Here is a 13,585-nt window from a genome sequence, read left to right as displayed (position 1 = left end):
TTCCCTCTGTTCTCATCAGGTGTATTTGACTCCACATCCTTCTTTCAGGTCGAAGTAGTCCTGGTCCTTATGTGGTATGCTCGGGAGAACGTAATTCTCTGCCATTGCTTCATGGGAAGAAATGACTTTTGTATGTTGTGAGGGAATTGTAACTGGTGGAGGCTGAGGAATTATGTTTTCCACATTTTCAAGCAGAACTTGTGTGCAGAGGGAGGAGTATAGCTTTCTCTAGTCACTTTTAGGGTTCTCTCAAGCTGCAGTTATTGCCTTTGATGTTTCAGGCAGCAGCGTGGCTTTTCCCTGTCAAAAGACTCTGGGATTGAAGCAATCCATTTAGAAGTTCAGGGCAAAGCAAGTGCCAAAGGTACACCCAGTTCGTGTCCTGGAGTACAGAAGCTGTATAATTTTGGTGTGTATCATGTTAGTGCTTAGGAGACCTGGGTAAGTGGTAGATATTTTAGAAATTTTAGCCTTAGAAATAAAATACATGCTTGAGGGCTTGGGATCCTCTCCTTACCTGAAACATTTTCTCATTTATTAACAAGGCTGTGCAGAACTTAGGGCAAAGAGGCAGGAAATGGGTGTGAAAAATGTCATCTGTGAAATTAAGGGATGCGGGATGCTAAATTATGGGGTCCTGCTCCCAGCCAGGTGCTGGTTCCAGAGCTCAAAGTGCACAGAGGGTCTAAGGGACACTGAGCTGGGGTAGTCAATCCTGTTTTGCTGGCTGTGTTGTTGTCCATGGCTGACAGACTAAGGTAAGGCTGCCCAGCGTGGCAGTGGCTGAGTGGGGACAGGATTCTCCCTCCTCCTCGGCAGCATCAGTGCTGCGTTTGCAGGGCCCTGCACGGAGCTGCAGCAGAGCGGCTGGTTCAGCGCTCAGCAGCTTGCTTTCTGCGGGGTTCCGCTTGGCTTCAGCTTTCAGTGGGCCACATAACTGGCTAAAAAATCTGTCTGCTTAGTAATTACAGAGTCTCATTTTGTTGGATTTGGTGTTCAGTTGCCGGTGCTGGTGATGTGGAAAGCTGCTTGCAGCTGCTGCCGTCTGTTCGGTGCTCCTCTCCCCCATGGTGCTGCATCTCTGCCTGTTCCTGTTCTGCCTTGGCGCACCCTTCTTCTTTTCAGGAGGGCTGGTATGTGTACAGGGCTTGGCCAGGACAGCTGTAGCTGTGTTAATATTGGCTATATCAACAAAAGTGTCACCCACCAAGGAATACAAACTCCTTTTTCACCAATCCCCCCAAACAACTCGATAGAAAGGTAAGAGTTTTCATGGGCAGAAATCTGAAAGCAGTATTTCACCTTTACAAACAAAACAAAGCCCCAGCTTCTCATAAATGTTTCCAGCTGGCTCAAGTATTGAATATGCTGGTACATATGTTACCCCTGGCAAAAATAAAAGGGGAGATCCTTGTTCTGGAGGTCGCAGATAGACCACTCGTGTGGAAGTGTAACCCATATAAGCAAGCGTGGCCTGCTCTTTGTAACTGAACCAAAAGCATTATTACAGCTCTTTCCTAAAAGGTGCCTTTAGCTTTACTTTCCCCTTTTTTAGGTCTTTCTATTTCTTTAAGTGACAGAACCTGGCCGTTGTGACTGCCTTGTCTGCCTACTGAGGCATAAAAATAATTTCCTTGATTACCACAGTTCTGCTTTGAATTCAGTCCCTTGATCTGGTGCCTTTATGCGGCTTTGATCAAGCCTTTGATCTGCCTAGGATTATTAGTTCTCTATTACAGTTAATGGAGGCTTAGTCTTTCTCCTGCAATCTCAATCAGAAGATCTCAGAGCCTTTTGTTAATGTTAAGCAATTAGTAATGCAGTAGCAGACTGGTGAGTTGTGTGTGTGATTTGTCTCTAGAAAAGAAACAAAGAACCTCAGTGTATCAGCATGCATTATCATGGAATGTTTTGGGTTGGAAGGGACCTTTCAAGGTCATCTAGTCCAACCCTCCTGCAGTGAGCGGGGACATCTTCAATTAGATCAGGTTGCTCAGAGCCCCATCCAACCTGGCCTTGAATATTTCCAGGGATGGGGCATCTACCCCCTCTCCAGGCAACCTGTGCCAGTGTTTCACCACCCCCAGCGTAAAAATGTTCTTCTTTGTGTCTGGTCTAAATCTCCCCTCTTTCAGTTTAAAACCATCACCCCTTGTCCTGTCACAACAGGCCCTGCTAAAAAGACTGTCTTCGTCTTTTTTATAGGCCCGCTTTCAGTACTGGAAGTCCACAGTAAGGTCTCCCTGGAGCCTTCTCCAGACTGAACAACCCCAACTCTCTCAGCCTGTCTCCATAGCAAAGGTGCTCCAACCCTCTAATCATTTTTGTGGCTCTCCTCTGGATCCTCTCCAACAGCTCCATGTCCTTCTTGTGCTGAGGACTCCGGAGCTGGACACAGTGCTCCAGGTTAAGAGATAGAAGCTGCAGGGTCTTTACTCACCACGGACCTGTTGCCTTCTGATCTGACACATCCTGTGGGAAATTGGAGCTCCAGCAGATATTTGATCTTTTATGCAAGGGTTGGCTTCTTCGTCAGGGTGATTTGTCCTGTGGTCACGTCACCTGAGATGTGAACAAATGAAGGTTGTGTCACTGGTCTGAATGGGGTAGACATAGTCTTGAATATGGACTTTCTATTTTGCCTGTGATTATTTGAACTCAGGATATGAGTGGCAGGCAGGTGATTCACTGTCTGAAAAAGTGCAGCTGGTCATGGTTTTGTCTCTTGGAAGAGCAAGGAAACTTGGGAAGCAATAAGACATTGGGGGCAGGAAGAGAGCGTCCCGTGCAGTTCAGATTACGTGGTCATCACGCATTTCCCATCTGTGTGCTGCTCCGACCACCAAAGAGGATCACAGAGTTACTTGAACAAATCACCTCTACTGGAGCCAAGGGTAACAAAGCAGTCTAATAGCTTCCAAAGTTAGGGTTTAATCATGACATGGAAGTACATGATGTAAAAGTTGCGGTCAGGCAGCACTGCAGAGCCGGCTCGGCACTGGTTGAATGTGAAGGAGAGCACTGTAGCCAGAAACCCATGACTAGCATCACGACAGCTGCTGCTTTCTGTGGAATGGAATTCAGCCTTGCACTCAGAAGTAACTAGAGCTAAAATTAAGTAGTATTTACCATCAGTTTTTGTAAGAGGCAGAGACTTGCAGTCAATTTTTTAATAACAAGGCAGTGAACCGTCAATACCTAAGAAGTGAACTGTGCTGTTGTTGATACCTTTTAAAATGACACAAAAATTATTTAGAGTGAAGATAGACAGAATCAAATTGTTGACATCAGCTTGCTCGCTCTTTTAAAAAGACAAAAGTAGGGGCAGATTGTTGTAGTGCTTCTGCTGGCTTTAAAGGCTGTTTCCTGACTCGTGAGAAATCCCTGACAGCTCTGGTGGCACTGCCAGCTTTCTGCAGCTAATTGCTCCTCTTGTGTGCAGTTTGTGTGTAATCCCACGCACTGAGGCAGCCTTCTTGGCTTACGTATGTAGTTCTGTATAGCATGTGTGTAAGCAATCTGCTCATTACATTAATTCGTTTCAAAGGCCAGCACAGCTTCCAATGTGACTAAATCACATTGACTGCTGAGACTCCCAGGAGATTGTTAAAACATTGCAGGGCTGCCAGGAACCCTTGCTGCTTTCTTGGGGACCGGTAGAGAAATGACCTTTTACTCGTGAATTTAGATTTCCGGTTTAGAGAAATATTCAGGGTTTTTGCTGGATGCCTTGGCCTCATGCCCTTCCCTTGTTACATGTGGATTTTGGTAGTGCTGGCTGAAGGGGCACTGAGGCAATTCAGAGGACTAATGCTGCCTGTTAATTGAGCATCTGCTCAGAGACATCCTGAGCCAGAAGGAAGCGAGGCTATAGCAGGCATCTGGGAGAAATCATAGCTAATTCTGCCAGATACCTTTCCAAGGCATCATCTTTCTGTGCCTGTAGTTACACCTGACCTGTCCTGTGTAAATTCATAGCTGAGTCATTTAGGCCATCGGCAATTTTTACATTAAGGCTGTAACCATTTAGCAGAGTCTCTGTTGCAGGTCAAGGTGGGGGCAAACTCTTTTTGTGGGCCCCAAGGGGTTCCCTGGATGCTGGAGCTGCTTGTACCAGTTCTGCTGGCATGTCTGAGGGAGACCGCTGCCCTGCCAGGGCAGCAGGAGCAATCAAACCTGCTTGCAACAACAGATAGAGGAAAGGCTCTGCTGGGGATAAGCCTGGGCTAAGTGATGCTACTCCAGCCTGAATTCAGTTTCCTACCTCTTCCTCTCTTCCCCTACTGCAGGTATCCTCTGACCAACCTATGAAATGAAACGATCATGCTTTAAAGAAAAATGTTTTACACAGATCTCTTTTAGAGAGCAAAGGACTATGCCAACACAACAGGGGAAGATATTTCCTGTGGGGAAGGAGATGGGAAGAGAAGGGGGCCTGTGAATGGGCAGGTGGAGAGCAGGCAAGGCGCAGTAATACCTCATGTGGGACTTGCCATGACTATAACCTGCTGTGTGAGGTTCTTCTCAGAAATGTCCCTGTTGCTCTGTCCTGACTGTCGTTGTAACTGTCTACTCTTGCTCATTTGTGGGTTCTCTGGTTTTATTCAGTGTGGTGGCTTGGTTTCCTGTTCCTGCTCCTGTTTCTTTGCTCAACAGTGATAAGTGACTACTTATCACTACTGGGGGCAGCGAGTCAGGAAAAGTCCTCAGCATGTTTTCAAACACAGCATGAAAGATTCTGGAATGCAGGAGGTGTTGGGAATACCCTGGCAAATTTATTTTCCTTAACACAATTGCTCCTCTGCATGCTGGATGTTGCTCTGTGAACCTGTGTGTTCCTGGGGCAAGCTGTCATGGTAGGGAACCTGGCTGTGCTTTCACAGAGGGTGGAGATGACTTTCTTAGGCAGCTCCTTGCAGAGAAAATGCCAGCTTTGAGGTACTTGCTCTTAGGCAGCCAGCAGCAGGCAAGGGGAGGCATTTGACTGTCTGCAGAGGCAGCAAGGATAGGCATGGATTCCTGGCTGGTAGTCCATGGCCAAGTGCTATGTCCTTCCTCCTGCCCACCCCCGCCCACCACCCCCACCTCACCTAGCAGCTGGCGGCTATCTTAGTACCTCCTTCTGTGTCACCATGCCCGAATTAACGTGGGTTTGGCAGTCCCGAGGTGGCAGCCCCTTATCCAGTTGCTGCCGCTCCACAAACATTCAGACAGTCCATGTGGTTCATCTGAGATCCCTTTGTGCTGCTGAGGCTGGGATGGCAGGGCTCCTGTGTAAGAGGCGCAAAAAAGGAGGTACGAAAGATGATGTTTATAGCAAGAATCTCATCTCAAGCTGTCTGTCCAGGACTTGGTGCATGGGCTGTCTGCAAGCAGGGCTCTCCCCGGGCAGCAGGCTTTGGGAGGCTTTTTGCTGACAAAGCCATGCTTTGCCAGTAGCAGTGGGAGAGGATGTTTTGGTCCTGTGGGATCTGGCCCAGCTGCATTGGGTCTGAAGGCAAGTGTAAGGGTTTGATGTAGCTCTTCATGTCCTGAGGGATGGGGACTTAATAAACAAATTCATATTAATGTTTTTGTTCAGTTTAGTAAATTGCTCAGAAACAAGGTATTTTCGTTAAGAAGAGTGCAGATAATTTTTGCATTAAAAAAAAGAGCAAGTTTATAATCTTACTTGAACTTTTGGCAATAAAACTAGTTCAGCTGCATTTAAAAGTTGAAATGTGTGTAGTGTTTTGTTTATATAGCATACACTGAAGAGAGTACCATGTACTCACTGCCCAGAGGAACTTAACTCTTCTGCATTTGCAGAGCATTAAGAGCAGTGATGCCCCGAGCTTATTGAATGCTTGACATTCCCAGAATGATAGCAGTGCTGTCACTGAAAAGACAGTTACATCTAGAAAAAAGGCTGATACTTCCGAACACAGTCTGATTTAAGTGGAATTTGAGCATTTATAGTCCTAGCAGGGTTTTTATAATCTTACTTGTAGTGCCCAGTTTCCATCCAATTTTTCTTGTGCCTCCTGGTGGCTGTATTTTTATTGGCATCACAGCGTAGGAGCTGCTTGGGTGAGAAAGCTCTAGCTGGGCGTATTGCAACCAGGGCTGCCTAAGGCATGCTGTTAGAGCTGGTTTTGGTCTGTTGCATGAGGCCTCTTAGCTCCCTGACTTTTGTTTGGAGAGTTTTTCAAGAAAATGAGTGCAGAAAAGGGGTAATTAAGAGTTTCTTTAATAACGACATTTATCCAGGAGGTTAAATCTCAGGCTGCAGACATTGTATTCTGTTTGCAGTCAAGAATGCTGTTCTCTTCCCTTCCCTTTGCAGAAGGTATGGAATATAGAAACCAAGGCTTGCTTCCTGCTGGCAGCCCCCCTTCCCCCGGGCTTTGTGCCGTGTTAGCTCTAATCGGCTGCTCTAACATGGTTCAGAAGCCATAAAGTCTCAAAATACGAGACGGGTGTTCTTTGCTTGCAGAACATAAGAACAGCATTTCATAACTGAGGATTTTAGTCATGTCCAATATCATGCTGTGAACCAGAAGGTGAAATGCGGTAACTTGTTCTGAGCACCTGTGTCAAGTATCCATGAGAGGAGTGAGGATTGTAGTGTGTTCTTCTTCCCTGCCTTTCTCTGGGGCAGTAGAATCTCAGTGTTTTCCCCTTCTATCAAGCAGGAAAAGAGTAAGTACTAATGCAGCAGGGTTTTGTAACCCTTTCGCGTGACGTGAAAATGACTAGCTTGTGGTTTGATTTTCCAGTGGGAAAGGGAATAGTGACTGTTCTTGAAGGAAGTGCTTGTTGAGATATTGTGACTGCTAATCAATTGTTCCTCCCTAGAGAAATTTGTCTAGCAGACCTTATTTATTTGGGAGTCCTTGCTTTCCCTGAATAGAGTATGGACTTGGACCTATCCCAAAGGAGACTGCAATACCTCAGATGCAACTACAGTTGATCTTGCTAACACAGAACTGTCACTGTAGAGTCGGGGGCTGTTATGGTATCTTTGTATCTCCTATTTCAAAGGCATGTATATCAGTAGCTTGGCTTATAATAAATAATTGTTATCTGAGATGTGCCTTGGAGAGCGTAAGTGTTACAGCATTGCTAGTGCTATTTTACCGTTAAGGTCTGTGAAGATACTAAAGAACTGTTCAATACTTGTTCTCATGTGGCAGGACATAGGGAAGTATTTTAATACTAATTTTAGTGATGAAGCCTACTTTCACAAATGAGAGTGGTAGGTCTAGGAGAAGACCTTGAAATCACACATTCCAGATTTGTGTTCACCAGATATTCTACATCTATTTTTAGCCATTGGCAATGCTAGAATTAAATACATTTTCATCTTTATTTGATAGGTCTCCCTGGAATTCTCTGAGGCTTTTAATAAGGCCAGTAGCAAGCTGCAGTTCCTGGTGTTCTGCAACTGAAAAAAGTAGTGATGAGTGGTGATTGTGCTATCTGAAGAGGAGTTTGTTTTTATAGTTCGCCGTCTGGCTGTCCTGTGGACAAAGCTCACACCCCTTCCTTCTGGAGAAACAAGTACTCTGAGGTTGCTGTTACCACAGAATTTGATTTCTTGCAAAATATTTTCATCCGTTTGTCTGGTGACTCAGTTTAATAAGCTATAAAAGGAGGTTACTTTGATTTTATTTTCTACTGCAGCTGCAATTCTTAATTTCATAAACTGTGGGCCCATTTTGAAATGGATCTGCCAGATATTTTCTCTTATTATGAATAGCCTCTTCAGCTCCTATGTATCTGCAAACTTTACATTTATTACAGTCTGTCTTTCTGTTTTTTTCCCTCTATCCAGTGAGTGACCTCCAAGAAGAAGGTAAGAATGCTATCAATGCACCAATGAACCCAAGTACGGTGGACATCCATCCAGAAGACACACTGTTAGGTAAAGTATTCATGCTACAGACATCAACCAAGTGATTATTAATGAAGGTGGCCACTGTGACCCCCATATCTCTTGTTTTACTGTTGAATACAGATTACTCAGTTGAAACTGAGAAAATTTGGCATGAGAATTGTGGATTGTGACATGTCACACATAGACTAGAAATTAGAAGGGCTAAAATGGAATTTAAAGAGCAGTGCCAGCCATGCAGGTACACTTGAACTAGGTGTTCAATCGGAAAATTGACTCGTTCAGTGAATTGGCAGGGAACTGCGATCATCCTGAAAGCAGATAGACAGCTGAAGTTTGCAAAGAATTAGATGGAAAATACTGATGAATTTGTCTGCGTAAGATTTGCTTCAGTTCCATTAATCTGTTGGTCAAGTGTATTTCAGATAGCCTTCTTTGGTAAGGAAGTGATACCTTCTCTATATATAGATGGGGAACTGAAGTGCAAAAGGACCTAACTAGTGGATGCCATGCTCCTCCTTAGTCTACTGCTGCCGCTTGCAGGTGACAGTGCAACAAAATGGGATCTGATCCCTAATGAACAGATGAGCATTTAGGCTGCTGAAAATAGTAATTAAATATGATTAGGGCAGAAGTACATACAACAAGCCGTGCTTTACAGGAACAAGGTAAATATTCAAATTCCCAGTCTGTTTGTTCCTCTCCCTCTCTGAGTCCCTATAAGAGTGACAGCATGATTTAATATCAAAAAGTGTTTAAAACTTCTTGGAATAAAACACGTTTTTCTTTCCTGGCCATATGTCTCTTAATTTATGGAATCAGCTGAAGCAAGCTGTCATGGGGACAAATAATAAAACCAGGAAATTAAAAACAAAAAAGTGTTAGTCATTTAGATTTTTAGGAAATGCAAAGTACTATTCTTCTGAGTCATCGACAAAGTGTTCATTGCTCTGTGTATATGTCTGGATCAGGATTTTCTCCACTGATTTCTTCTGGATACCAGTAAATGTGTCTATGACTTCAGAAGATGCAGGACCACTCCTGAAGGCCTGTCATGCAAAGACATGACCACTGGTGAACATGAAGCAAAGTTTCTGTGGTGAAACTATTGTCATGGGTCAAATCTTGTTCAGAGTTTCAGGTAGCAACATTTTGGTTGTGTAGTGGGTGTCGCTTCCTTACAACTAGACAGCTTGACTCATCCGAGGCAGCAATGAGGAAATAAAGAAACAGGTAGAAAAGAGCAGCAAAAGAGTTAAATTTTTCTGTTTTGTATGTGTGTGGAAATTTGTCAAGTATGTTCGGATAGCAGGGTATTATTTTTTTAATAAAGAAAATGGGCCCTGGAAAAAACTGAACCCAAATGTCTGGGTAGAGTCTGAGGTAACTGATTAGTGTAGTCTGTCTTGTGTCTAGGATGTGTAAGTGTCGTGTTTCCCATCTGACAGCAGTGAAGTCTGGCATGGCAATAGGAAGCCAGTGCAGGTTGGTCAGTGTCAGGTTTTAAAGGGTTCCTCTATGCAGTGTGGCAGTAGCCTGACCAATGAGCATTCTGAAACCTCTTCTTTGTTGTCGTGCTGGACGGAATTGAGAAATCAGTAGGAAGAAAGAATTCCATATGGCCTGTTGAGAATCAGCTAAAGATAAATCCATGAGGTTTATAAATAATTATTTTAGCTGAAGAGATGTGGGTCTCGTGTTCCTGTTGTGTAGTAGCCAGGGTTTACTCTCCTCTGAAAGGAGCAGAACTAACCTAGATCAGAGCTACCACTTGGCTACTAAAGGAGCTGAAATGAGGGGTGCAGGGAGAGGTCTGCTACCTGAAAGCAAGCACCAGCATTTAAAACATGAGACTTGCTCCAGTTGCTTCCTAAATACTGGTATCCATATTTAGGGTAGCATATATAAACATGCATGTAACGCATGTGTCCATATGTGCTGCTGTGGAGATAATTGTGCCAAAGGCTGTTTGATTGTTAGTCTGACTGAGCTCACGTTCATTTTGCTACCCACGCTTCTGTATCAAATCATCCCTTTTAAAGATTAGTCTTTATATTCACGCCTCTGCTGGCCATTGGAGACCATATCTCTTATCTCTCCATCTTCCAGTAACAGAAGAAATAGAAAACTTTATGTCTGAGAAAACTGTTTTGTGTTTTTTCCCCATAACAAGTACAAATGATATAAATTGGGATAATTTTCGTTCTCCAGCTTTATCAGAGGTTAAGGAGATTGAGCACTCAGGGCCACGTGCATGGCCAAATTTTAGGGAACCAGAGAGTGGAGGCAGAAATGCGTCAGCCCAAACTGTCTCAGCATTTGCATTGAGTGGAGTGCCATAAGCTTGCTCTGCTTTTCACAATGGTGTAATTTGGGACAAGTGTTTTCAAATAGAAATTAAATACAAATTGAGGAGAGGGAAAAAAGTAGTTGGCTGTACTTTTTGGCGTTTAGTATTAACATGCCCCACGGGGTATAGAGGAACAGTGATTTTCCTGAAGTATTCTGCATACAGCAGTCTGAGCTGGGGAGGGTTAGTGTAAACAGTCTTATTTTAGGGAAGTTAGGGTTCTGTTGTCTTTCTGTGTGTCTAAAAATGCCTAACACTTTGATCATGGGATACTCCTTGCTAAGATGATGACTAGACACTGTCATTTCTTGATCAGCTGACAGGCCATTTCTTGATCAGCTGACAGGCCATTTCATGAGTAGGAATTGTTGCAGTATCCCAGCAAGTGTACATTTGAAGTGGATCTCACTAAAGTTTCCCATTTTGCTTGGACAGAGGAGAATGAGGAGCGCACTATGATTGATCCTAACTCAAAAGAAGACCCCAAGTTCAAAGAACTGATCAAGGTAGGAGATCACTATTTTGTTCTTCGAATCTTTAACTAGTGAGCTGAGGCATTTACAAGCTGGTTACCAAGAGCACAGTTGAGGAATAACAACTTGTTACTGAAGTATCTCTGTGAAAACTGAGGTCATTGACAAGTTAGGGCTAAAAGCGACGAGACAATCAAGGAAAGGTGAGTGCCATAGGTACAGAGTAAAGCTCCTTTGTCCATTTATATCATTACGATTATCACAGCCAGGATCAGTGCTTAGCTCGAATCTACCTGCAGTCACTACACATAAACCTAGGTTCCTTCTGTTTATGGAAACAGGGAAGGAGCTTTGGAAAGCATTAGTGAGATTTGAGGAGAAAAAAAAGAGTAGTACTGAAATGAGCACGGGCATGTAGACAAGGAGACTTCTGGTATTAGAGAAGGTTGGAACAGAGATTCTTCTTGTCCTGTATCCTGTTGGGTTTTTGTAAGAAAAGTCCTCAGTTTCCCTGTGTGCTGGGGCAGGGGGCAGATTCTCCTGAATCTGTATTGGCCCTGGAGACACCTGCCCAAGGTGTTGATAATGGTGTTCCCAGCTGTGCTGATGTGAAGCTTGGCTTCCTACCTCAGCAGTGCTCAGAGTTTCTGCCGGATGTGATGGAGGATGTGATCTTGAGAGCCTAGTGTTTAGGAGAACCTTTTCTATGTAGTAAGTCATGGAGGTTAAGAGTGAAAGCTTGAGCAGGAAGAGAAGGGATCATATTCTGAACGCATGTGATCTTGTTCCAAAAAAGCATTTGTGCTTGTGTTATGCTTCCTGCTATGCTTTCTCTCTATTATTTTCAAATTATTTTAAAAAGTTATTTTTGTTAGCAACAGCAACGCAGCTGTAGCTGGGTGGTTCCGAAAACTTTTGATGGTGTATACTATCTCCAGACAGGGGGTTGAGCTGTGGCACATTCCTTTCAGGAAGTCTTCTTCACCCTGGCTGCGCACATGCTTCACAAAATGCCTCAGCAAACTGCAGACCTGGTACCTTTTTAAAACAAGCTCAGTGATCTGTTATTAACAGTGCAGTAGCATGTTTAGAATTACAAAACCATATCAAACTCAGTTTAGCAAGGAACTGTGCTCAGATTTCTTTGTTACTCTAATTTACCGGGAATACATTGTGGTTTTAAATTAAGTGAATTTGCACATTCTTTCTTTGTTAGTACTTAAATCCATTAATTCTCTCAAAAGGTACAGTGGTCTTCACCACTCTTTCAAAATGTACTGTGGTTTCTTTGCTAGCAGGGCAGCAATATTACAATGACTAATTCATCTGAACTGGAGTCATTGCAGTGAAGGAACCAGCACTCTGTGATGCAGGACACTTGATATTGAGATCAGAGTTGCTTTTAAATTGAGAATTTTGTTGTTGAATTTAATATGGGTTGGTGAGTCTTCCCTGGATGTCATAGTCTAGCAAGGTTATATTTTTCAGTTTAAAAACTTGAAAACCTTCAAGAGTAATGAAAATCAGCTAAAGTAGCACTCGAGAATGTGTCTGAGTGCTTACAGCACGTTGCAGAATCTGGCTTTGGTTCAGTACTCCGGTTTACACTTGCATGAAGAGAGAGTAACCTGTTACCAGTTGAACTGGAGCAGCTGGTGTGGGGAACAGCACGTAACTGGAGATTGTTTCCTTGGGGTCATCCTCGAAGGAGTGGTGTGTCCTGTAGACTGCCTACTTGAAAATTATGTATTTTAGGTAATTGCTAATCCTTTGCTTACCTCTCAGCAGGTGAGAGTTTTTACAGAGCCTGAGCTAGAGAAATATTTAACACTGTGTTAGTGTGAAGCTGTAAGGCAGGGAGAGGTTTGAATTGTCTTGGCAAAACCTATTTTATGCCACAGAGTTTGTAATGCAAAAAAAATGAGCAATTTATTCCATGTTTTCTGTGGTTAATGACATTTTCCAAGAGCCACAGTGCTGGATGAGAATTAGGCACGCTAAGTTTATATACAGCAGCAGTCAGCAGAAAAGACTGCCGGCCCCACAGAGCTTCAAGTGAAAATCTCCACAGACTACTGAGGAGTTGAACAGAAATAGGTTTTTATAGCGCAAAGTGGTTGTCTCTGTTTCCCTCAGAGAGGAATGTGTCAATAGCAGCAATGGAGCATCATGCCTTTTGAAATTTGGCAGTATGATATAGTTTCATTGCTGCCAGCCCAAATATTTTTCAACACCAGAGTTAGACATGCCAGTGGTTTGCTGTGATTGATTTTAGATGTTTCTGTTCTATCAGTCACGTGCCCTTGCGTAAATGGATCTCAGTACAAAGAAGCAGTAGAGATATCTGTTGCTGACACTGCTTTTAATACCTCTTTGTCTCCACAAAATGTTGTTTTAATTTCTGCTAGCCTCATGACATAGGAATTATATGCATAGTGGGTTGATCAGTGCAAGCTTGTGTGAGCGTTTGGAAGTGATTTTGGCAGAGCCATTGGAACTGTGGAGAGACAGATTCTATAGCATTGTGGTAACCTGGAGAGACCAACAGGAAAAAAAAACAACAAAAAGTTTAGTTCCTCAGCAAATATACAGTGAATCCCCTTCTTGAAGGCTGCTTAGTTGGGGATGCTAAAATACCTGGTTACATTCTCTTGCACATATAAAAATCATCAGGAACTAGAATTATGCCTCAAAGTGTTGTTTGTTATCATCATTGATGGTGTTCTAAAAACAGTTGGCCACAATTTGTCAGTGTGAAGTGTTCAGCCAAGTTCCCTCGTTGGCCATCAGCTTTTCTTTCTCATTTAATTTGCTGTGTGTGTAATCAAACACAGTTTGGTACATGGCTGAACAGAACTAAAGATGAAAATTCAGATCAGGGAAAGA

General features: G+C 43.4%; 1 protein-coding gene across 3 annotated transcripts in view; it reads left to right on the top strand.

Moving 5' to 3' along the window:
* Nucleotides 1–13,585, top strand: part of PARVB (parvin, beta) — a 38,935-nt gene that overhangs the window by 809 nt on the left and 24,541 nt on the right. Inside the window, exons 1-3 of one of the 3 annotated variants that reach the window (XM_010144497.1) lie at nucleotides 5,259–5,295; nucleotides 7,817–7,906; nucleotides 10,662–10,732. In XM_010144497.1, coding sequence (XP_010142799.1) covers nucleotides 5,259–5,295; nucleotides 7,817–7,906; nucleotides 10,662–10,732 — 198 coding nt within the window. Of the gene's footprint in view, nucleotides 1–5,258; nucleotides 5,296–7,816; nucleotides 7,907–10,661; nucleotides 10,733–13,585 lie in introns of those variants that run through there. The other 2 variants (XM_010144499.1, XM_010144498.1) reach the window with 2 other exon arrangements.

This window comes from Buceros rhinoceros, unplaced genomic scaffold (assembly GCF_000710305.1).
Source record: "Buceros rhinoceros silvestris isolate BGI_N320 unplaced genomic scaffold, ASM71030v1 scaffold8491, whole genome shotgun sequence".
NCBI classification, from domain to species: Eukaryota; Metazoa; Chordata; class Aves; order Bucerotiformes; family Bucerotidae; genus Buceros; species Buceros rhinoceros.
Note: the sequence above shows the minus strand (reverse complement) of the source record. Positions and strands in the feature narration are given on the sequence as shown.